The sequence below is a fragment of the Sinocyclocheilus grahami genome, unplaced genomic scaffold (genome assembly GCF_001515645.1).
Source record: "Sinocyclocheilus grahami isolate Dianchi unplaced genomic scaffold, SAMN03320097.WGS_v1.1 scaffold244.1, whole genome shotgun sequence".
NCBI classification, from domain to species: domain Eukaryota; kingdom Metazoa; phylum Chordata; class Actinopteri; order Cypriniformes; family Cyprinidae; genus Sinocyclocheilus; species Sinocyclocheilus grahami.
In genome coordinates this window covers 454096-478374 of record NW_015505423.1, presented here as the reverse complement: position 1 = coordinate 478374, position 24279 = coordinate 454096, and the positions used below count along the sequence as shown (strand labels likewise).

The 24279-nt window shown below is 36.8% G+C and overlaps 1 protein-coding gene across 3 annotated transcripts in view; it reads left to right on the top strand.

Moving 5' to 3' along the window:
* Positions 1–24279, top strand: part of LOC107598065 (calcipressin-2-like) — an 82065-nt gene that overhangs the window by 50286 nt on the left and 7500 nt on the right. The window contains exons 1-3 of one of the 3 annotated variants that reach the window (XM_016289315.1): positions 7919–8181; positions 19633–19806; positions 20878–21049. In XM_016289315.1, the coding sequence (XP_016144801.1) occupies positions 8065–8181; positions 19633–19806; positions 20878–21049 (463 nt within the window). In that variant the 5' untranslated portion in view covers positions 7919–8064. Of the gene's footprint in view, positions 1–7918; positions 8182–19632; positions 19807–20877; positions 21050–24279 lie in introns of those variants that run through there. The other 2 variants (XM_016289317.1, XM_016289313.1) reach the window with 2 other exon arrangements.

Sequence of the window (24279 nt, the reverse complement as noted above, 5' to 3'; positions counted from 1 at the left end):
GTGTCCACAGCAACCCACCCCCCCCCCCCACCCCCTCCTCTGCTGGTACTCTGATGTCATCAAGTTAACCAGCTGGCTCTGCTGCCCGCAACAGGCCAGATGAGGCAGCGCTTTGACCTTGAGCATGTGTTCAGAGCAAGGATTAATGTCAAGTCACGAGAATGAGAATATATAGCAGAAAAGATGGCCAAGGTTAAACACTGCATTGGTCATGGTGTATTAGGCAGCTCTAGATGATAGACTGAGGTTATGACTCTTGAATGAGTCATTCTGCAGAAAATAATTGTATGTCTTCTTTTATAAATTTCACCTAATCACATACAGGTTAATCCATAGGCAAAATAAAAATCTGTAAAAAGCCAAGATTTGCACTACAATCTCTTACATTTGCTATATGAGGCAAAAAATCCTGCTATTCATCAAAGAATCCTGAAAAAACGTGTCGTGGTTTTGACAAAAATATTAAAAAGCACAACTGTTTTCAATTCTGATAATAACAAGCAGCAATTAAGCATATTAGAATGATTTCTGAAGGATCATGTGACACTGAAGACTAGAGTAATGGCTGCTGAAAATTCAGCTTTGCCATCAGAGGAATAAATTACATTTAAAAAAATATTCAAATAGAAAACAGTTATTTTAAATGTAATAATATTTCACAATATTACTATTTTTACTCTATTTTTGATCAATTAAATGCAGCCTTAGACATAGTTGTGACCAGAGGAATCTGAAACAGAAATCTTTAATCAGTAATCATTGTACTCATAAGCAAGATACCAGGCTTTTATTTGGCACCATCCTTCATAAATAGTGTAGTTAGTGATATATTAGCTGTACTAGCATCATAGCTCAATGTATTAGAGCAACTGCTAGGCTACGACTCTGAGCGAAGTAGCAATTTATAAGGTTTTTTAATTCACAATTCAGTCTTATAAAGCTAATTCAGGATGAAAAGGATCTTGTAGAGTGCTCATCAAAGGGAAATTCATTCTGCTTTTAAACTGCTGAATGTGATAGAATGTAACATTGTCTACTTGAATTAAATTATGTGTCCATATATTCCGTGAATATGGTGTGCGAGCTACAGAGTGAAAGGCTTTCTCCCTCGCTCTCTCTCTCTTTCTTCTCCGTCTATTGTGTGTCTGACGTCAATACTAGCCTTTCATCAGCAGTGCCATTAATCAGCTCGCTGCTGTCCTCTCTTCTTCCTTTCCTCATCTCCCTCTCATTCTCATTGTGTGTTTGTCCCCTTGTTTCACGGCTCTCTTTCATTTCGAACACCCTTGTCTCTTTGTTTCCCATTTATTTTTATTTTCTGTGGCTATATTTGGAAGGGAATACTAGCTTACTGTACAGTATATAATGTATTGTACACCAACCATTTTGTATTGCTTACATTTATATGTCTGCAGTTTTTTTTAAGCATTTTTTTTTCTGTAATGAAAATATATTTCATTTTACATATACACTATCATTTAAAAGTTAAGGGTCGATAAAAGTAATTTATGCTCATCAAGGCTGCATTTATTTGATCAAAAATACAGTAAAAACAAGACAATTGTGAAATATCATTACAATTTAAAATAGTTTTTATTTTAATATATGTTCAAATGTAATTTATTGCTGTGATGGCAAATGTGAATTTTCAGCATCATTACTCCAGGAGTGTGAATGTGTGAGTGCATGTGTTTTTGTCTGTAAACATAAAAATAATGAGCATTTTGTGTAAAACCAAATTATCATTTTATCTAACATTATTAATTGAAAATGTTCCAAAGCGCATCTTGTGCTTGCAGTTTTACAAAAATGATCATGCTCCATGTGATTAGTGACATGGATATAGTGCAGAATTTTAAATATTTCTTAATTATTTTACATAAAGATGCCATTCTTTACCAGATGACTCTTACCCTCCTGATGTATGTGACCGGTGCTAATGTTCGTAACCTACTGGCACTAGCTACTTACCTACACTAAGGCATAAATACTATGAAGCTGAGCCCTGTATTACTTATTTTTCCACCAAATCTGTGCATGTCATTTGCTATGCACAGCAATATTTTATATCTATTCATATATGTATTTATTCATTAAGCGTAAATAAAGTCTAAAACAGATATAAAAATAGACAGTATTATTTTATTTTTTTACATTTATTAATTATATTATAAATTGTAATTTATTCCTGTGATAGCAAAGCTGAAATCATCAAGAAACTCTTATTATTTCTATTTTTTCTTATTAATATTTTGTAGAAAGCATGATACATTTTTTCAGGATTCTTCATACAAGGTTCAGAATATTAGAAAGTTCATTCTTGCTTAATAAAAGTATTATACACATACACACACACATATACGTATATGTATATACTGTACACACATACACATACCATTGACATTTTTTGCACTCCATCCATCATCATCTACTTTAAGTCATCTTCTACCACCGCATTTCTTTTCTCCTGCCAATCTGAATTATTTATTTATTTATTTTTGCATAGTTTGTATGTGTCTGAGCGCTGAGTCTGTGTATGTGAATTTATTGCAGACTGTGTTCAGCGCTGTGCTGGACGAAACTGGGGATTACAGCATTTCCATAACAAAGCCCAGATAGATTGGTTTAGTCTCTGGAATACTGCCACTGCTATTGCTATTCTGCACCTGTAGATTGTGACCTACCCCTGAGACAAACACACACACACACACACACACACACACACACACAGAGAGAGAGAGAGAGAGAGAGAATGAAAGTAAAGGATGACTAAGGGATGTCTGCATCACTGTCAGTCAGACTGCATATTTATTATGTCACATGGTCTCTTGCCCTGTCTGAGATTACCTGATGCTCCAGCATGAGCTAATTTTAATGTGACAACAGAGCAGGAAGAAAACGATTTCTATCATGACTTATTCTAAAGCGGAAAATTGGAAAAATGCCTGCTGGTCAATATGAGAACCTGTTTACTCAGCAAATGATCAGTTCATGTGTAAGTGAGCAGTGTAGTGATGTTCTGAACGAAAAACTGTTGATTCAGTTTGTGCTTAACACTTTGTCCTTTCCAGGTACAATGCAACAAAGCCCCAAATGATAAATCCCATCTTGTAGTGCTAATCATCTGAATCATCAGTTAGCCACCTTTAGGTTTTGTCACATAGTCCCGTCCACAGTAAAATCCCATTGGTCAAAATCTATGCTTTTAATTAATGTTTCATATTATATTATTTTATATATTATTGTATTTAAGAAAAAACAATAACTCATAAAAATGACAAAAGCACAACAAAATTACTCAAATTAAACACTGAAAACATAAACTAGCTGAAAATATTGATATATATATATAAAATGGCAAAATAAAGTTTTTAATGCAAGCAGGTATAACACACAAAAACTAGATGTACTGGGCCACACTATCTGCTGCTTCCTTTTGAACTCCTACATCCTCCTTGGCATGAAATGAATTTCAAAATGTGTTTACACATCTTGTAAAGTGCAAGGACTCAGTTTTTAACCTTTCAAATGGAATCCATAGTTTCCTCCAATTCAGAACATGCAGTTCAGCCAAATATTATTTTTAGTTTTTACATTGGTCTCCCTCTAACAAGATCACAAGGAATAACCCCATTCTTTTGTCAGATTTTATAATGACTTTCATTAATAATGTTAACATTATTGCATTTTAGTTAGTCATCATTAGTCATTGTAGATTTAAATGTCACAAATCTAGGTACAGATGACGAGGAAGGGCACACCTTCTTAGGGCACTCCAAGCATGTTGATTTTGGATAACATGCTTTACCTATGCAGAATTCATCATATTTGTCTAGTAAGGGATCAAAGTGCAAAGATAGCATGCTGCAAATTATATGACCCTTTTAGCATGTAGAGACAGCAAACTGTTGAGCTAAAGTGAAGGACTAGACCACCTACAACCCCTGAACTGTACAGAAACAATGGCCTGACATATCTGAAAAAAGCATTAAAAAAACTGCAACCTGATACTAAAAGAAACATATCACAACCGACTGGGCAGACTAGCCACAGCACCATTTCCATGACATGCATGGAAACAGTGGGGAAAGATCAGCATTCAGAATAGTTTCACAAGTCACAATCTCCTCAAAGAAGCTTTAACTCGAAATCCAAGGTTGTTTGAAGGATGTCGGGAGTGACTTCTCTGGCCATATAATATAAATCGTTTTCAAAAGAAGCCGTAGTGACACTTTATGTGTCCGTATACAAAAAAATCCCATTAAATCCAATTCAACAGTGGTGGGCTGTGCATTTCACACCTAGGCCTTCAGTGGTGTCCTACCTGAATGAATCCAAATCTTAATACCATCATTATGATGCCACGGCTATAGAAACCATCAATATTATACAGAAATGCAGTATAACAGGGTGTTGCATCACAGACAGGTATCTCATGTAGCGAGAATGAATGCCATTACTAAAGCAAGAAACTCAGTTAACACAATTCAATGTCTCCTTTCAATGCAGCCACAGCTGCGCCACGTACATCATCTCTAGCTGAAGCATCAACATTAACCTAATAAAATGACAAAAATATAGTTCACCCCGATGTTCTTAAAGACATTTATTAACTCAAACGTATTTATACTTTGCAAATAACATTGGTATAAAACAAATAAGCAGATTACATGTGATTACAAGTTGACCTAACAATTTAACGTACTCGTACAGCTTTTCGTCTTCACGAGTCTCCTCGCAATTCTGCCAGCGCGCTGCGGGAGGAAAATACTAGTTAACACAGCTTTACTGGAAAAGTGAGCAAGTAACATTAAAATAATCCATACAAGACGATGAAGAAAAGTGTATACATGTGTTTTAATGTATACCTACCAATAACGTACTCTTAGGTCTACTCTTTCATCTTCACAATGAGTCTCTACGCCGGTCTGACGGCCCACCACTTTATTTCAATAAGGCACAACAGAGACAACTCACTTTTTCAGTGGTTTCCAGAAGTATTTTTCCCATTTGTTTTCTCCACAAACATTGGATTTTCCACATAGACATTAAAACATTTTTTTGTTTGTTTTTTTCTTTAGTGTAAATTATGCAATCTAATTATCAGTACAATGATAAAGCTTACATAAAACTGACTGTAAGCCATTGATTATAAGTATAAAATACAATTTATTTGAGGTTTATTGCTAAATATTCAAAGACAAACGTAAAAAAATTATCCTGTAGTGCATGACGTAGCATCCAATCCATCTAACAGTGTGCCTGTGTGTGTGTGTGTGTGTGTGTGTTACTGATGGTGTTGTCATGGCTGTCCTCTCCTCTTAATTAAAAAAGTATTATGGCATCTCAGGAAGTATTACTCTGTTCTAGCCTTGTCATCCTCAAGGACCCTCATGCCATTTGCACAGTCACTATCAGCTAGCCCAATTGGCGTATATACCAGGAGCCTCGTATCCATCCATTATTGTCAAGCCTGCTTAGATTAGCAGCTTCCATCTGAGCTTTTCTGCACCAGGTGTTATGTAGTGAGACCATTTCCCCTCTCAAGGTTGCCTTAGTGCCAGAGTAATTTAAGCTGTTCATTTATTGACTCGCTCCGATAAAACTAGCACTTCCATCGAGAAAGGACAATGTAACATACATTGCACAGGTCCATTCTATCAGTGCTCACAGAGTGCTGGAAAAGTAAACACGATCTTCTAGGGACGCAGTGCAGACAATATGATGACTCAACTGTCTGGAGTCTTTTAGCATGCTTCATTTAGGACGACCACCGACCTTTCCGATTGTAGCTCATATGCTCTATATCTGTTTTTGTCCCCATTCTATCTCTGTTTTTCCATTCTCACCCTGCTTTATATTCCTCTGTTACCTGGATTCTGATTCTCATTGGACAGTTATGACATTTAGCAGTCAAATTTGTTTGTACAATGTATAAATGTCCCAGCCAACCGATTTCCTACATAGGCTGTGCAAGTTTCATGTAGATTGTATCACTCTAATATCTCCTTGCCATATTTCTAACTAATTTGATGTCATATCCATTGATTTGTTTATATTATCTAATAGTGTTAGGTAATATAGGCAAAATATATATGAAAAAAACAACAGACATATGATTTGAGTCTAATTTTTGCTACTGAAATTAAAATCAGATGTTGTTGAAACATCTTAGCACTCTCATATACACATATTCATATTAATACTAATATAACATCATAGAATTTAGAACCCTTTAATTACTTTGTCTATAAAATTATAATGAAATTACTGTAAATTAAGTATTTACAGTTAACTAGTCCCCTTCAGCCTGCTGTAATTTGCAACTAAACGCAAGTGTTTTGTACTACATTATGTTTTAGAGGGGTCATATGATGCGATTTCAATTTTTCCTTTCTCTTTGAGTGTTACAAGCTCTTGGTGCATAAAGAAGATCTGTAAAGTTGCAAAGACTAAAGTCTCAAATCCAAAGAGATATTCTTTATAGAAGTGAAGGGTCAACCACGCCTTCCTAAAACGGCTCGTTCTAACACGCCCCCACATGTCTACGTCACGATGTGGGAAGATTTGTATAACACCGCCCAAATGTTCACGCAAAGAAAGAAGGCGTAACTTTTATTCTCACTGTAGTATTGGTGTTGCCTCCGCCGCCATGTCGTGAAGGCGCTGTGTGTTTCATTGTGAAAGCGAAACTACTTTGTTTGGCCTTCCAAAAAAGGACGATATCCGCTTCGTCATGCCTGGAGCTGATCCGTGCTGGTCGCTGAGGAAATACATCAACTTTGCGTGGTCGATCTCCAGATCGGCTTTCACCGTGGACAAAGCGGAGTCCAGCCCAGGGTCGTCACATGTGGTTGCCGCAGGCCCGCCGCACTGCGCCGGCAGCAGCTCACTCAAAAAGAGTGTAAAAGACAGTATAAGTCACTATAATCCGTAATTATGTTCCCACTGGATGCAACAAATGCCTTGTTTATAATGGGTTTTAATGTTTTTGTCTCGTCGCTCCGGCTGTGATACGGCATCACAGTATGGTAAGGGGCGTAACATTTCCATCACACGCTTGAGGTATTCAACCAATCACAACGCACTGGATAGCTGGCCAATCACAGGTATTCAACCAATCACAACGCACTGGATAGCTTTCCAATCACAGCACACCTCGCTTTTCAGACCGATGAGCTTTGTAAAAATCGACGCGTTTCAGAAAGTCGGGGCATAGAGGAAAAACAATAATATACAGTATGTGGAAAATAATGTGTTTTTTGAACATTAAACCGCATAAACACATTTCATTACACCAAATACACAAAATAATGTTATTTTTAGCAACATCATATGACCCCTTTAATACATTTTGTTATATAAACATCAATACAGTGTGATGTCAAGCTGCAGAAACAAAAATAGCCACCTATATTTAGAAAACTCCCCTTTTTGTTGCATGCTGAATGATGTCACGTAAATGAGTAAGATATTAATAATATATCCGTCTTGCCGGGATCCACAAACCTCATCTTTCTCTCTCTCTCTTGCTGTCCTTCTTGTTCTAGAGCTCTCTTTTCCATCCGCTCACTAGTGTGTCTATGATGTGACTTTATATTGATCTGCAGTGCTGAGTCACTCTCTTGTCTTCCTTTGCCCTATCAGAGGGATAATGGAATAAACTGACAAAAATAAGAAGTGGAAAGCTGTTGAAATAGAAAATATGTAATTGCATTACACACTCTAGCCACATAAAACTGTTTTTGGAGCCAAGAACAGCTACAAAAGACAAAATAAGAGGGAATAAAGTGAATAAGTGAATAAAAAACAGCTCTGGTGTGTGCAAGTGCAAGCGAGCATTCATAAAGTGAGGCAGTGATGTCACTGCATGGAGTGAGTAAGAGAGAGGAGGGGTGGGGGCTTTCACGCACACACACACACCTCTGAGAGTTACAGCAGGCTCTTCAGAGCTGGAAAGCAGCACATCCAAACACTCACACACAGCCTCGCGTGCATTCAGACGCGCTCCTTACACATACTCTGTCAGGGGCCGGTCATCCCTTCAATCTGAGTGAGCCCAGCATGCCCTCCAGGAGCGTGGACTGTAATATCTCCACCCTCATCGCTTGCGCGGTGGACGTGGAGGTGTTCACCAGTCGGGAGGTCAAGGTAGGGCAGGAACTTCCAACCTTGTTTGGGGTACGTACGACTAAGGGTTGGCGTAGCTGATTTTGAGAGATGTTAAGACTGTATCACATTGACAGCCTTCATTCTGAAGCACAAATAAAAAGGGTTACTATGTTTAGACAATGTTTGTATGTCAATATAGTAACAGACTAGAGTGCCTCATTGTGGATATCTACAGAAAAAAACAGATTACAGTAGGTTCACAAACCACTTTTGCACCGAAAGACTCATTGATTCAAATCTGACTGTTTTATCTTGTCTTTCAAGTGATTGTGTTTGTAAATGTACCTCTTTAAATGATTTTCTGTCTAATGAGTTTACCTGGTGGTTATTTTGATTTCGTGCGAAGAGATTTGCCTTGAGTCATACGCTTGTTGTCATAGCTCTTTTCATTCACACAGCACTTAATCTCTGTGCGTCATGGTCTTACCTGACTGACCATCACTTTCTGAAGTCTTTGACATGCTCATCTTTCACATCATGCACTCTGTCAGACTTAAGGTCATCACTGATTCCTCATCCTTCATTTGGATGGGTGTTTGTAATGCTTCATTGCACCCTTTGTAATCAGTGGAATCTGTTCTATTTGAACTACATTATAATGTACTTGGTAATTTAGTAAATATTAGAGTTTGGCAACCAGGGTCAGATTTAAAAGGGCCACAGAGATCTTTTGGCGTATCTCTCTGTCCCGACTACATTTGCTGACCATTTTTATGCATTGTGTCCTCGTCATGCGTGGAAGGAATGTCAGTAGCTAAGGAGTTTATTTATTTAAAGATGACTAGAAGTCCTCCTAAGCACTATGTATCCAAAAATAGATTGGATTTTTTTGTCATGCATCATGGAAGCATCTACAAAGTAAGATTAAATTGCAATGTTACTTTTTTTTTGAGTGAAACCTATAAATTAATCAGGAAATAGTGTAGGATAGGGCTTTTTTCATTTGACTAGATTCTGAAAAGTGAAATGCTTAAGGCGTGTTCACACCAAGATGAATGTTCAGTTGCAAAATGTCCCCCCCCCCCATTTTAATTTGAACGAATGGCTGTTAATGCATCTTCTCAGACCAATATGAACATTTAAATTTTTTTACGAAGAGGTATAAAACTGGCCAACCAATTATATTTGCACTTTCGTTTAAGTGCACAGAGCCATTGTTGTTACATAAAACTATGACTTGGTGGAACTTACAGAGCTTTAAAACTATTTGCTTTGAAACAATCTTGTAGAAAGCCATATAGAAATAAAGGTGACTTAAAAAGTGACAGAGATTTTGCTAAATGACAGTACTCTGTACTCTTGTATTTGGTGTTGTCTGATAAACACCATAGTGAATAAGAAAAATCTGAATGGCTGTATGAAAACATGTAAATACTTTTGACTTTCTTGATCTTTACTCTCTGTGACAAGTGAGTGTCAGAAACAGAAAACTGCGCAGCACCTTTTGTGTACCAGGGTAACTGAGGTATTTCTGCTTTTCTTTAAGCACCACATACTGTCAGAGAGTGAGTTTGCATTTTCATGTCCATCTGCCTTTTTTTTTTTGCATTGGTCTGATTAGACAAATAATCTCACTTTTGCGAATATTGTACTGAATTTTCATGTGAATGTTCATTTGTGTTGGTGCGAACAGTCCTTTAGGCTGTACTATTCTTGGTAAGTATTATGTCTCCCCACCCACAAGGCCTTGGTTATGGCAGCAGAAAAAAAAATGTTTTTGAAGTTGCTAAATTTAGATTAAATTTAATATATTATACACTGCACTTGCCATACAACAACAATTCATAGTCCACAAAAAAGGAGTCCATATGCACTATATATTACAAGTCTTCTGAAGCTATATGTTGCCTTTGTGCGATGAACAATCCAAAAATGTGATTTACTTATAATCTCTGTCTAAGCCACCTCCACTTCCAGATTAAATAAATACTTTGAGTACTGTGCATCACACAAAGCTATCATATGGCTTTGGAAAACTTACTGAACAAGTTTTCATGTTGTCAAGAATATAGACTGACATGGCGATATTTTCCAGTCTCATGATCCCTCTTTATCTTTCCCATATGCGTCCCTCTTATTCACCATTATGAGATCATGCAGTGTTTCTGAACCCCCGTGTCTGTCTCTTCCTGCCTCATGAGTTTCTTGTGACATGTTTCATATTGCCTGCGCTTTGACTGGGCTTAGTTTCATCTGGGCCTTAATGCTGAGTAATAGCAGGAAGAGCAGCGGGTCTTCTGGGCTTTCCACATTTATTTGCTCCTTGCTGAGAACACTGCAAGTCAGAAGGTCACATTTATTTTCTCTGGGTACCATAGAGGTGACCTGCTTCCTCTAATAACAGTAAGAACATCTCAGGCACTGCAGCACGATTTCATTTCCTGTCATATCATTTCAGCAAATAGACATCCAAATGTCAGATTTGTTCTTTCCCTGTTCTTAGCCTTTGAACGCTGTCAGAAAAAAACATTTGATAGTCCTATAACTGGTTGTAGAAGACTCTCGAGATTGTGGTGCCACAGTCTATGCAAACGAGTGAGGAGAAAACAGGGAAGATTGCAGCAAATGTATATAGACTGTGATCAGAATTTCAGCCTGATCCAAAAGTAATAAATACAAACTATATAGACGCTACAAAAAACAAAACAAAAAAACAGAAAAGTGCTCATCTAAATCTCATTTCTTCCTCAAAAGCATGTGTTGTGTACACACCACAAAAAAGGAGTCCATATGCACTATATATTACAAGTCTTCTGAAGCTATATGTTGCCTTTGTGTGATGAACAATCCAAAAATGTGATTTACTTATAATCTCTGTCTAAGCCACCTCCACTTCCAGATTAAATAAATACTTTGAGTACTGTGCATCACACAAAGCTATCATATGGCTTTGGAAAACTTACTGAACAAGTTTTCATGTTGTCAAGAATATAGACTGACATGGCGATATTTTCCAGTCTCATGATCCCTCTTTATCTTTCCCATATGCGTCCCTCTTATTCACCATTATGAGATCATGCAGTGTTTCTGAACCCCCGTGTCTGTCTCTTCCTGCCTCATGAGTTTCTTGTGACATGTTTCATATTGCCTGCGCTTTGACTGGGCTTAGTTTCATCTGGGCCTTAATGCTGAGTAATAGCAGGAAGAGCAGCGGGTCTTCTGGGCTTTCCACATTTATTTGCTCCTTGCTGAGAACACTGCAAGTCAGAAGGTCACATTTATTTTCTCTGGGTACCATAGAGGTGACCTGCTTCCTCTAATAACAGTAAGAACATCTCAGGCACTGCAGCACGATTTCATTTCCTGTCATATCATTTCAGCAAATAGACATCCAAATGTCAGATTTGTTCTTTCCCTGTTCTTAGCCTTTGAACGCTGTCAGAAAAAAACATTTGATAGTCCTATAACTGGTTGTAGAAGACTCTCGAGATTGTGGTGCCACAGTCTATGCAAACGAGTGAGGAGAAAACAGGGAAGATTGCAGCAAATGTATATAGACTGTGATCAGAATTTCAGCCTGATCCAAAAGTAATAAATACAAACTATATAGACGCTACAAAAAACAAAACAAAAAAAAAACAGAAAAGTGCTCATCTAAATCTCATTTCTTCCTCAAAAGCATGTGTTGTGTACACGCAGTACATTGTAAACATGTTTCCAAGTGGACTGATAAAAACCTGCGTGCCCTTACTTCAGGAAATATTTAAGCTTGAAGTCCTAAGAAAAGCGAAGTGTAGCTTTAGGTCGTACAAAGAGTTATATTTAACCAAGGTCAAAGTTGAACACAAAAAAATAAGAGCTCAAAGGGATCTGGCCTGGATCTGTTCAAGATGAATAGTGACTCTCCATGCAAAGAAAAACTCACCTTTTTCTCCTCCCCATCTGACACTAATTCATCTCCCAGCAAGGAGAGGATCTGGTCTTGATTAAAAGCAGGGGAATGTTAAATTTGACATTCATTTCAGGATTAATGTTAAGGTTAGGCTCAGTTTGCGTTTTCCCCTCTTCCACCCCCTATTAAGAACGTTTTCAAGCCACAACGTGAACAGTAAACACACGGCTTGGCTGAAGAACAGCTGTAATTGCTTAAATGCCTGCATGGCTACCCCACCATCCTCAAAGAAGAGTGGAAAAGCATAGCACCCCAAATATATCTGCAGTTTACATTTTATTATTGTCATCTGACGCATTTTGTACTCACTTTGGTTTGTCTTGGCAGGAAAGCAAATATCTATGTGAAGTTAAGTGAGGTGTCACTGGGCTAATGTGTGTTATTTTTTAGCATCTCTCTTCTCCTTGATGGACTTTTTATCTGTCAAGCAAAAAGCTTGTAACTGAGTGTGTCATTGCACAGTAATTTCATGCTTTAGTGGGTTGAGATCATATAGCAGCCCAGACGTTACCAAAGGCTGTATATAAACTAACATGGCTGCTTGCAAAACAAATGATTTTTCCCTCTTTCTAATATAATTCACCCTGATTGGTCCTTTAACGCTCCACTCTCACCTAAAATGGACATGTTCTTGAGAAAGTCAGGTAAAATTGTGTTTCACTAAAGTACTTTGTGATCTTTATCCCATCCGAATCAAGCATGTCTGTTTTTCTCACGCAACTTCTGTTCAAAGTACGTAGCAATTTACCTAGTGTTTTTCGGCTACCTTATGAATTGTGATGTGTGATTGCGATATACTATACATCTAATTTATTTTGACCTTCATAAAATACCATACATAATAGTTGCCACCTTCATCATGTATTTGACAGCTTTCCTTAGAAATAATTAGTTGTTTGTATAAACCACTGATCTATAATAGAGTACTGGATTGCTCATGACGTCATAAAAGTGAAGCCACCACGCCACCATATTGGTATTCCCATACATTCTATTGAATTAGTAGGAAATTGTATTATGATATAACATCACCTAACGAGTCAGTGTTTTTAAATCTGAAGTCTCTCTGTACATTCTTTTAACACAGATGTCCTAAGCATGTAAATGGTTATTTGTCAGGAATTTCCCATAATTATTAAAAAGATATGTTCATATACATTACAGTAGCTAACATCAGATGAACATAGGAAGGATGAGACCCTCAACATATGTATTACAAATGACAAAGTGCTCATTCTGAAATGTGAATAAAGTGTTATGCTTTGTATGCGCCTTGTATAGTTAATCACTTTTATGTAATTATCTTTTTATATTGTGTTTATTCGTACAGCGCAGGCTATCTGCAAATGTTTCAACAACGATGTTGTTAACAGTATGCATTTAGAAGATTTAATGATTTAAATGTTAGTTAATTTAATAATTCAACAACATATAGATAACATTTTACTCATATGGAAACTGTAATGCTAGTGAAACGCCATAGAATTTGCACAAACTTGAATAGTCTGAAATAGATGTTGCTCAATCAGGAAATAAAATACACACATCACAACTTATTCAGAGGAATAGTAAGAAGGCCGGTGGCTTCACTGCCTAATGCCAGTTTAGAACCCAATGAGCAATCCAGTCATTATATCAGTGGTATAAACTAAAATCAGTCATAAATGCTGTAATGTCATAAAGATTCAGAATCTTCAAGTGCACATTAGATAACAGCAAAGGTAGTCTACAGTAAATGTAAAAATATGGAATATGAGCATGCATCATTAAAAAAAATATAATACATTTTTAAAAAATCTCAAAATGGTACTTTAGTCAGAGCGGACCCCATCAAAAACTAGACTGTGATGGATAGTAGTACAGTCATTCGATATATTATACTACTGTATGCCTGGGATTATGCCGAGCCTTGTTTTTTTAGTTTGAGTTGAATTAAATATGTGACTGTATTGACTAAGGTCAAGGGAATGCTTTCATTTTGGTCCACCAATCTACAAAACTTCCAAGTTTTTAGAACATTCAGTTGGTAAAAAATACTACTCATTGGTTTCTCAGTGTCATAAAATGTTAAAAGAAATTATATATGTACTGTAGTCTAAGCTCCATAGCAATCTTGATGACTTTTTCTTACAACATTATTCTCATGACATTTATACTAGCAAATACTAGATGGAATCTATGCTAATTTCCACCACTTTAAATGAGGGCACTTAATGCCAACTGCTGTTGCTCTTTTTAAATGATGTGTTTCAAGGTGGTGGTAAATGAAGACCAGACCAGTCGATTTGCTAATGTCCAATTTTATAGGCTCCATATATATGTATGTATGTGTGTGTGTGTGTGTGTGTGTGTGTGATTAATGTACTGTGAATGGAAAAACTACTAGCCTATGTGTCAAAAGTTCTGGTGTTAATACAATGCTTTAGGAAACTTTTAAGTCTATCATTCCACAGATCTTATTATGATTAGATAAAGTAATATTTTTAGAAAACCAGTGGCAAAATATTCCACTGCACATGACCCTTCATCCTCCTCCCTTCATCTTGGTGTCCATATTTGTAAAGGAATGTGATTTATTTCCACTACAAATACTTGGCTTTGAAATGTCCGCTGAAGGCTCTCAAAAAGGAACAACACCATGTAACCCATGGCAATAAAGTACAATAATACTTCAGCTATATTTACCACCATCATCTTATGCCTATTTAAAATATTAAGTTTATTTGTTTATTAATTTGTATATTAGGCCTCAAATATTTTTGGGGAGTCAGGGTTTATTTTCAAACACATTCCATGGCTGTGGTTCAGATGTTGTATATTTCTGGTGTTTGCTAATGCAAACATCACAATTTTTATTGCTTATACTTAGGGTGATTTGATCAAACCCCTAACTGTAAGTGTTCAACTTTGGCTTGTACCTCACTGTCCTGCACTGTTTGTGCTAAGGACAAGAATAATATTTAAAATTGTGCAACATGTTTTTACTTTTCTAATTGTAACAACCTCATTTTTATATGGTGAAATTGAATTCTTCTGACAGTTTTGAGTTTTATTAAAATTATCCACTGGTCTTCCATAGTGGCATACATCTAGGTCATGATAACTAGTTAAAAGCACACATATAGCACCTCAATATCATAGTAAAATTGTAACTATATGGTTTCTAGGTATTTGTATGTAAAATAGTAGTGTTAATACATTTAGTATAAATGCACAAACGCTATAGCTTAATCACAAAAAATACTTTAATTATACTTCATTACTCCTTTAATACATGTCTACATTAATAATATAATAAAATTCCCTATGAATATCCCACATTTCTGCCACAATACCATGGTGCAGTTAGTGTTACAGTAAATCCATGGTAAATGATGGTGATTTGTAGATTGAAAAGCCTTCTGACTATCGTTGTGCACAGTGTTTCTCCTGTTTGTTAGCGCTGTTTTATCTGGCTTTAAACTAAATCATTGATTCGCTGAATTCAGGCGCTTCACACTGTATCTCACAGTGCTGCTTAGTGCCGTGTGACTGAGACTTGAAAAACGCATCTGCTTTAATAAGCTCACGCTGCGCTGCCATTTGAACTTTGGCAGTGGACAGCATGGGCAAACACCACCCATAAAAATGATTTAAAAAATCTAGTTCAAAGTTGCTGTTGTGTTACATTAGGCATATTTGAACTTGTTGCTAAAGGATGCTTGGAGAAATAAACCTGGTCTAAATTGTGAACAAACCTGAATGGCATTTACAGTACATTGTGCCACTGAAAATTCAGCTCATATGCAAAGCCATTTCTCACAACAAAAATTGGGAAATGTCTGACTGCCTTTTGCTAAAAAGACCAGCATGATGCTGGATGACCAAGGGAGGCTAATTAAGACAGTTAAGATGCCTACAGGGACACCAGCATCCAATGCTGGTGACTATCAGTACTGTGATGGTAGTAAATGATCTAATTTCAAGGTGAAGCGGATCAGACGAATGTGCTTTGATCTGCAATTCACACACCATCAAGTTCTTGTTCTATAATTAGCTCTGGACGCACTTGACATCTTGTAAAACTTCATGGAAGTGCTGAGTCAGAAACCTGGAGTATAGAAAATGTGCACATATGCACTGCAACTCTCTCACGGACTCATCTGGTGTCACCTGTCATTGCGGAGTCATTCAGAATGGGTCCAGCTGTCACTGCTGATACACACCTCACATCCTGACACATGGTGGACACGATATATCCACAGCTGTCATCTCTAGGGACGCTCTCTCTTGGCTCTGAGATGAAGGAATATGCTGGAGGTTTCTCACAGATTGTGACAGGATACAAGGTGTTTGGCGCATTGACGCTGTGGAAGAAAACTGGCTCATCTGTCTCTGCAGGAGAGTACCAGCGAGTGGCTCTAATCTTTCATCTTCTCCCATCTCTGGACATTTTTATCGAGCACATTCACTATTTCCTGATGCTAAAAGTGACAACTTTAGATTCTGTGTATTGTGAAGCATTGAGCAAAACCTCTGGTGACTGACAGTAAAAGTAATTTATAGATGTTTTTATCAAAAGCAACTGCACACTTATCAGAAGATGCCTCCCTTAAAGCAGCAGTCTTCAAAGTTAACTGGGACTATTGCAAAGCTTCAACAAATACAAGTGCTCTTACAACCATACATTTGAACTACACAGTTATACAGCTGCTCCTTGTAAATCAGGCAGCTACCAGTCCCATTAAGAGACCAGTAACATCATGATCTGGCTTTGATGTAATGGTCAGGAATGTATATATATATATATATATAGATAGATAAATAGCAATAAATTCACATATACACTACTGTTCAAATGTTTGGAGTCGGTAAGAGCCTTATGCTCACCAAGGCTGCATTATTTGATCAAAAATACCAGCAGTAATATTGTAGCATGCAGTCTTAATATATAATTACATTTGAGCTACATGAAAATAAAAATATGTATAATGAGCAGCATGGAAGAAAAAAAAGATTTGAAGACTAGATATTTATTTAGTATAAACTATTTGCATTTGAAGTTTCAACTTAGTATTCGCCGGTAGTTTGAGACTCGTGACTTATAGGGCAACCTTCAAGGACATCAATCCAGGAACTTTCTGGTCACAAACCTTAACTTCATCCTACTGTATGTGACAGTGATGTCACAATCTCTACCTGAACTTGATTTCTATTACAAACAAAGCACATCTCTTAGACCTGACATAATGTCCCATGTTTCCTGTGTTAGGTGTTTCACATTTTAGATTATTGTTTGTCGTCATATTGAAGTGTTTCGCCAGCAGTTGGCTAGAATTTAAGGGCATATTTGAGGGTTTCATGTTGAATACCTATTTTTGGTGTACACATTGGCTTCACTTCCAAGTGCTTATGTGCTATGCCTTTAAAAGGCAAAGCAAACCCAACACTGAGACATTAGCCGTTTTAACAGGTCTCTGAAAATAATGTAATTAAATACCTCACTTACCTCAAAATACCTTGAGCTGAACAATCAAATCAGGAATGTGATAACCTACGCACATTTGATGACGTTTTTTTTTTTTTTTGAGGGGGGGTATACTAATCAGTCTAAGGTGTTTCTATTCCAGCAATCCTGTTTCAGATGCTACTCTGAAGGAGTGTTTCATAACAAGTGTGCTTTTATGTATTTAATATGCTATTTAAACAGCTTTAAAACTTTCGTTAAAGTACTTTTTCCTATCCCATTTAAAGTCATTCATTAAGATGGAAGGGGTTTGTGAAACCTGCTTTAAAACATAACTTGTTATTTATTTATTTGTTTGTTTGCAATTTTGCTGCTAGTGACTGAAATTACACATCTCACCTCTAAGGTTACAAATAAAATCTTCAGAGGTCTTCTAAAGCAATGACAGGAATGTGATAACCTACGCCCCTTTTGTGGCGTTTTTTTTTTTTTTTGAGGGGGGGTATACTAATCAGTCTAAGGTGTTTCTATTCCAGCAATCCTGTTTCAGATGCTACTCTGAAGGAGTGTTTCATTACAAGTGTGCTTTTATGTATTTAATATGCTATTTAAACAGCTTTAAAACTTTCGTTAAAGTACTTTTTCCTATCCCATTTAAAGTCATTCATTAAGATGGAAGGGGTTTGTGAAACCTGCTTTAAAACATAACTTGTTATTTATTTATTTGCAATTTTGCTGCTAGTGACTGAAATTACACATCTCACCTCTAAGGTTACAAATAAAATCTTCAGAGGTCTTCTAAAGCAATGAAAATTAATAAGAAGCTATTATATCAATACAAAAATAATAAGCATAATGTTTTAAAGGGATAGTCCACCCAAAAATGTAAATTTTGTCATCACTTACTCACCCTCATTTTGTTCTGAATCTGTGTGAGTGACTGTCTTTTGTGTTCTTCGTTTTGAAGAACATTTTTCAAAATATATTTTGTTATATATAAAGCAAGAAAGAAATTAATGCAGGTTTGAGTAAACGTGAGGGTTAAATTTACATTTTTTGAAATTTAAATGTATGTATTTGGCAGACACATTTATCCAAAGTGAATTATATTGCATTCAAGGCTAGTGACTGAAATTACACATCTCACCTCTAAGGTTACAAATAAAATCTTCAGAGGTCTTCTAAAGCAATGAAAATTAATAAGAAGCTATTATATCAATACAAAAATAATAAGCATAATGTTTTAAAGGGATAGTCCACCCAAAAATGTAAATTTTGTCATCACTTACTCACCCTCATTTTGTTCTGAATCTGTGTGAGTGACTGTCTTTTGTGTTCTTCGTTTTGAAGAACATTTTTCAAAATATATTTTGTTATATATAAAGCAGGTTTGAGTAAACGTGAGGGTTAAATTTACATTTTTTGAAATTTTAATGTATGTATTTGGCAGACACATTTATCCAAAGTGAATTATATTGCATTCAATGTATGCATTTTTATCAATTCCTGCTCTTCCTAGAAATCAAAACCATGACCTGGTCATGCTAGCACCATGCTCTACTGTTAGAACTACAGGAAGGCCAGAATTATAAATTCAATTATGACAGAATTTTTATTTTGGGGTGAACTATCCCCAAGTCCTCATGGAGAAGGTTAGAATGCATGAGGCTGAGAGTGCTATGAGTTACCCAGAGCCAGCAGGACTGATTACTGAATTGAGAGACATAAAATTGCTTTCATCAGTTCCTCTCCTGCACAGGAAATGAATATTAAGTAGACTCAGGCATTCCAGTTCTGGCTGAGCTGTTTGGATGTTCTTTGGGGCATGCCTAGTCCAAAGACTGCTCTGTCTCATAAAGAATACAATGATGTTCATCCTGTCAGCGGTATACTGACATTACTTGCAATCATTCTCTCATGGCCCTGATAAGATTGATATTGGTGGAACAGGTCTTGCTCGTTTCTGCCACAGTAAAAAAAAAAAAAAAAGCAAAGCATTCCTGCTCAACTTTCTTTGTCCTCTATGAAGACATATGAATTATTCATGCTTTGACATTTGCCAGGACAGAATTGAAATATTTATCCCTTATTAATTTACCTTGTTTATTTTTTTGTCTTTCAGGAAATGTTCGAGGCGCTCTTTCTCGCGTACGATGAGGGTGTGACGTTCCAGCAGTTTAAGAGCTTCCGACGTGTACGAATCAATTTTAGTAACCCCAAAGCAGCAGCCAGTGCTAGAATAGAGCTGCACGAGACACCTTTCAGAGGAAAGAAACTTAAACTCTATTTTGCCCAGGTGAGAAGTGGCTTAGGTTGGCCAAAATTTCTGTAATCTTTGTATTCCTAAACAGGGTATAGTTCAGAAAAAAGTACATTTAGAAGTGACACGCAGAACAACAGGTTAACATACAAACTAAGCATTTGTCAAGTAATATCATGTTTCTGCCTGATTAGATCTGAATCGAGATTTGATTAAACGAGTATATTTCAATAATATGCTGCTCAAAGAGTGTAATTTCTCTGCACCACATGGAATCAAAAATTACTAGAAAAGACAAAACAAACTTTTATAGTGCCATGCATGAACATTTAAAAAAGTTTTGATAGAATGAACTATAGAACGGTAGAAAGATACTGAGACATTAGGGAGTCTTACCTTTCTCAGTAAGCGGGAAATCAACTCATATTCAGGATTTGACCATTTTGGTAAGGCAGAATCCACTGGCTGGAGCAGACAGCTCTGAAATAGATGCATTCTGATAGTTGGTATTAGCTGCTCACCAGAGTAACTGCCCAAATCAAGTTGACATTGTTGTTGCAAAATGAGGGTTCAAATGAAGGACATCTTGAATATGAGTGGTGTACTGCAGGGTTATTTGCATTTCAGAACTGAGTTGAGTAACAGGATACAGAACTGCAATTCAAATGCAAATGTAAGGATGTTGAATTAAAATGAACTGAAATTCAAATACATTCATATGACTAAATTTTATATAGCCTTTTCTGAACATTTAAAACAGGTTTAAAAAGTGTTAAAGTTTAAAGATTTTAGGCTTTATGGATAGATAGATAGAACAGTTTGATAGATAGATAGAACAGTTCGATAGATAGATAGACAGACAGACAGACTCGTGAACTGAATGGGAACCAATTGTTAAATTCTTTTTTAAATTCATTCTAAATTAAATATAGAATATTGAAAACTGTTTATGCAAAATGTTCAAAAAACAAAGTCCTCCGATTTTGAACATGTAGTACTAGCACATATTTGCTAATGACTACTTCAGAAACATCTGGTTAGATTATCAAGTGTTCCAGTTAGATCTTTGTTTGACTGCATCCTGGACTAACACTCTCTGGCTCTCAGGTGCAGAACCCAGCATCCGAAGGAGACAATTTGCACCTGGCTCCTCCCCAGCCTTCCAAACAGTTCCTCATCTCTCCTCCTGGCTCACCTCCAGTTGGCTGGCAACAGATTGACGAGACCACACCAGTTATTAACTACGACCTGCTTTATGCAGTTGCCAAGCTTGGCCCAGGTCAGTTACAACTCACCAGTCTTTACTCTCAAACTTTGACATTATCCCAGATCATCATGCACTGGAATGAAAGGTCTTACACACACCTGAACTCTAAAGTTCAGGGTTTCGTGCTGGGACGTCACGTAGCATGCTACAAATCCTTATCCTCTCAAATCAAGCACATTCATTACTCACTCGGTTAGCCATTGTCTTGAATTGTCCTCTTCACTGCAGTGCAGATGATTACGTCCACCATCCTGCTCCTAATCAATGCACACTCTTCTTCGGCTGACCTTCAGGGGTGTGTATGTGTGTGAGCGACTCCCACTGTGCCCTGATGAGCAGTTATTGTAGTCAGTGCTTCTGGAGCTGTAATGTGTTTTGATTAAAGCTGCCGTGTAGATGCTTCTGTTTATGTGGGTGTTTGACAGTGCAGACGGTGGCTATGTTTGGTATGGACCACACACACACTTTCATACAGTGGGCCTGTGAGTGCCCTGGCTCTCATGGGAACAGCTCAGCCATCTTGGAGTAAATAAGCACATTACAAAGCACTGCTGGGTGACCTTTTCAGTGGTTCTGGGCATCTCCAGTTCCCAATTAATGGGCTACCATGAATTTTCTGTAAGGGTTTTTTATAGCATCATGTATTAAATTGATCAGATGATGACAGTTCTTCCATAACGTTATGTAACTTTGTAGTTAGGTTAGCCATAAATCATCTTTGTCCTTGTCTTTCCATTGTCCACCACTACTTTACGCTTACAAAAAAACACTGTGGTGGTACTATGGTAGCAGCAGATGATAATTTCATGATATAACCAACATGTTGTTGTCTAATAAGCCAAGTAATACAGGAAACACTTTACAATAAGCTTCTCTATGTTAACATTAGCCTAGATAATGCAATAGTTAATGTGAACTAACACATTTTAGTTCAATTTTACTAAATGTTAATTTCTACATATATATTTGAACATTTCAAGGTGTATGAATTACATTCGCAACTTACTGTGACCCCCTTCCCCTCCTCTCACCTCCCTGCTGAACGTGATCGAACATATGCATGTTTCACAAAATCAGATGGATTTTCATTTCATGCTCGCATTAAGACTTGTTTTCATATCTTGAATATAAGTCTATTTTGTCTTACTGTGGACTGGCATATTTTTTCCATGTTTTAAACCTGTTTATACCTGCTAGTGCAATAAGACAAAATAATGTGCACTTATATTACAAAATGTAAATGTCTAAATATTTTGTGTTACTTCTCATGTAAATTTATCTCACTTCAAGGACATTTTAACAAGAAAATAAGACAAAATACTAGTTAAGAATAGGATTTTGCAGTATAGAAAGAGCAAGAAGATGATACGATATAGAAGAGGCCAGAGAGAGAGCTTTCTGCAGACATGCTTTGAACATATCAGTCCTGTATAATGCATCAGCACAGGCAGATCTGCCATCATTGACTCTTGCCTCATGAATATCATTCTTCTCCATCAAAGCCATATCAACAGGCCCATGCAATGACCTTGTATAAACGACGCAGACTGAATTTCTGCTCTCTGCCGATTTCCAATAATACTAGACAATTCCAGCCATCAGCTCAGAATTGCTCTGAATCCATCAGCCTTTATGTGCGGGACTGGATTTTTCCAAACTCAAGCCTAACACATTGTTATTGTCAGTTACTTTCACAGCTGGTTTAGACTAAACAATACATCTGAGTGACTTTTTTTACCCATAAGAGTGCCATGCGGTTTCTCGTAATGCATCTAAATTTGTCTGTATTATATCACTCACTGATCCATCTGCTGCCCTGGCAGACGCATCATCATCTTGTGTTCCCATCTAAACAGCTGCTCAGCACATTCAGCCCATCTTGCCTCATTTTGCAATCGAGCAGCTTTAGAGCATGTTGAGCACATGAGTATATGACAGTACTCAGCCACAGGGAAGCCAGGCCTAAAAGCTCTGGTTGGCAGTACATCACTTATGGAACCAGGTCAATATTGAATGTCACCCTCTGTTTGTTTGGTCTATTTTTAGCTGACAGTGTAAAAGGCGTTTGGGGATTATGGAGTAGGAACATTTGAATTATGCAACAGGGCTTGGCATTATGGACTCTCAGCCATCAAACCCCCAAGGGATCAATTTCAAAATCTCGTGAAAACATCCTGCTGAATTCTAAATCTCTCTCTGTCTGGCTCTCTCTAACTAAGTATGAAGAATGTTTAAGCATAATTCTGATGGTTTAACCTATATTATTTATGTAATAGAGCTAAGTGAGGTGTAAACATAGCTTATCAGAGTTGGTACAGCGCTTACTCTGTTGTTCAGACAAATACTTTACATAGTTAAAAGCTTTTACAGCTGTGATGATATGAGTCACTGTGAGATGCAAGGCTAACATGCAGATGGCACAACCAGATCTAGGACAATGAGAAGATAACTCATTGTATTAAGTTCAGGTCACATACCATCTGGACCAATACAGCTAGTTATTCCTTAAGAAATTCCCAGGCTTACTACAACTTGAAACAAAATTATTTTCACTTCTCCCATAGTAAAAAAGAAAACAAAAATGCTTATTGATCTGACAATAATGAGTTGCAAATTTGCATCAAAAATAAAATGATGTATTGTTGTCAAGCATATGAATGAATTTAAATAATTAAATAATTGAAAAAGTACTTTTAAATTAAATAAAGTTTGATTTTGTGATTTAATTTGTTTTTTGTGTATTATTAAATTAGTTATTTTAAACAATTGAATAATTATTAATTTTAAAATTAATTCAAACATCAAATGTAAATTAATTGAATTATTATTGAATTATTATTTATATCAATTCATATGTTTGACAACACTGATAGCACCACAAAAAACATGCAGAGCCTCAAGCTGTTCACCAACAATCTTCCTGAATTGACATGAAGGCAACTGACAAGACAATGAAAAATATAAGTGTTACATATTTTACATATTCTGAATGGCTTTGCAGGGACTGACTGTTTATGCTAACCAGCAAAGCCTTAAATGCTTGATTTAGCTCACCACACCGCAACACGCTCAATGGTAAAATGCAGCCTAGCTTGCATATCATACTGTTTTACATCACAGTGACACATACAACACTTGCTACTGTACGTGTATGTGTGTGTGTAGAGCCCAGAGCGGGACATTGAAAGCGCTTCACTTCTCTGGTGGTTTCACAGCCTGTTCTGAGATCAGCCAGTCAGGAG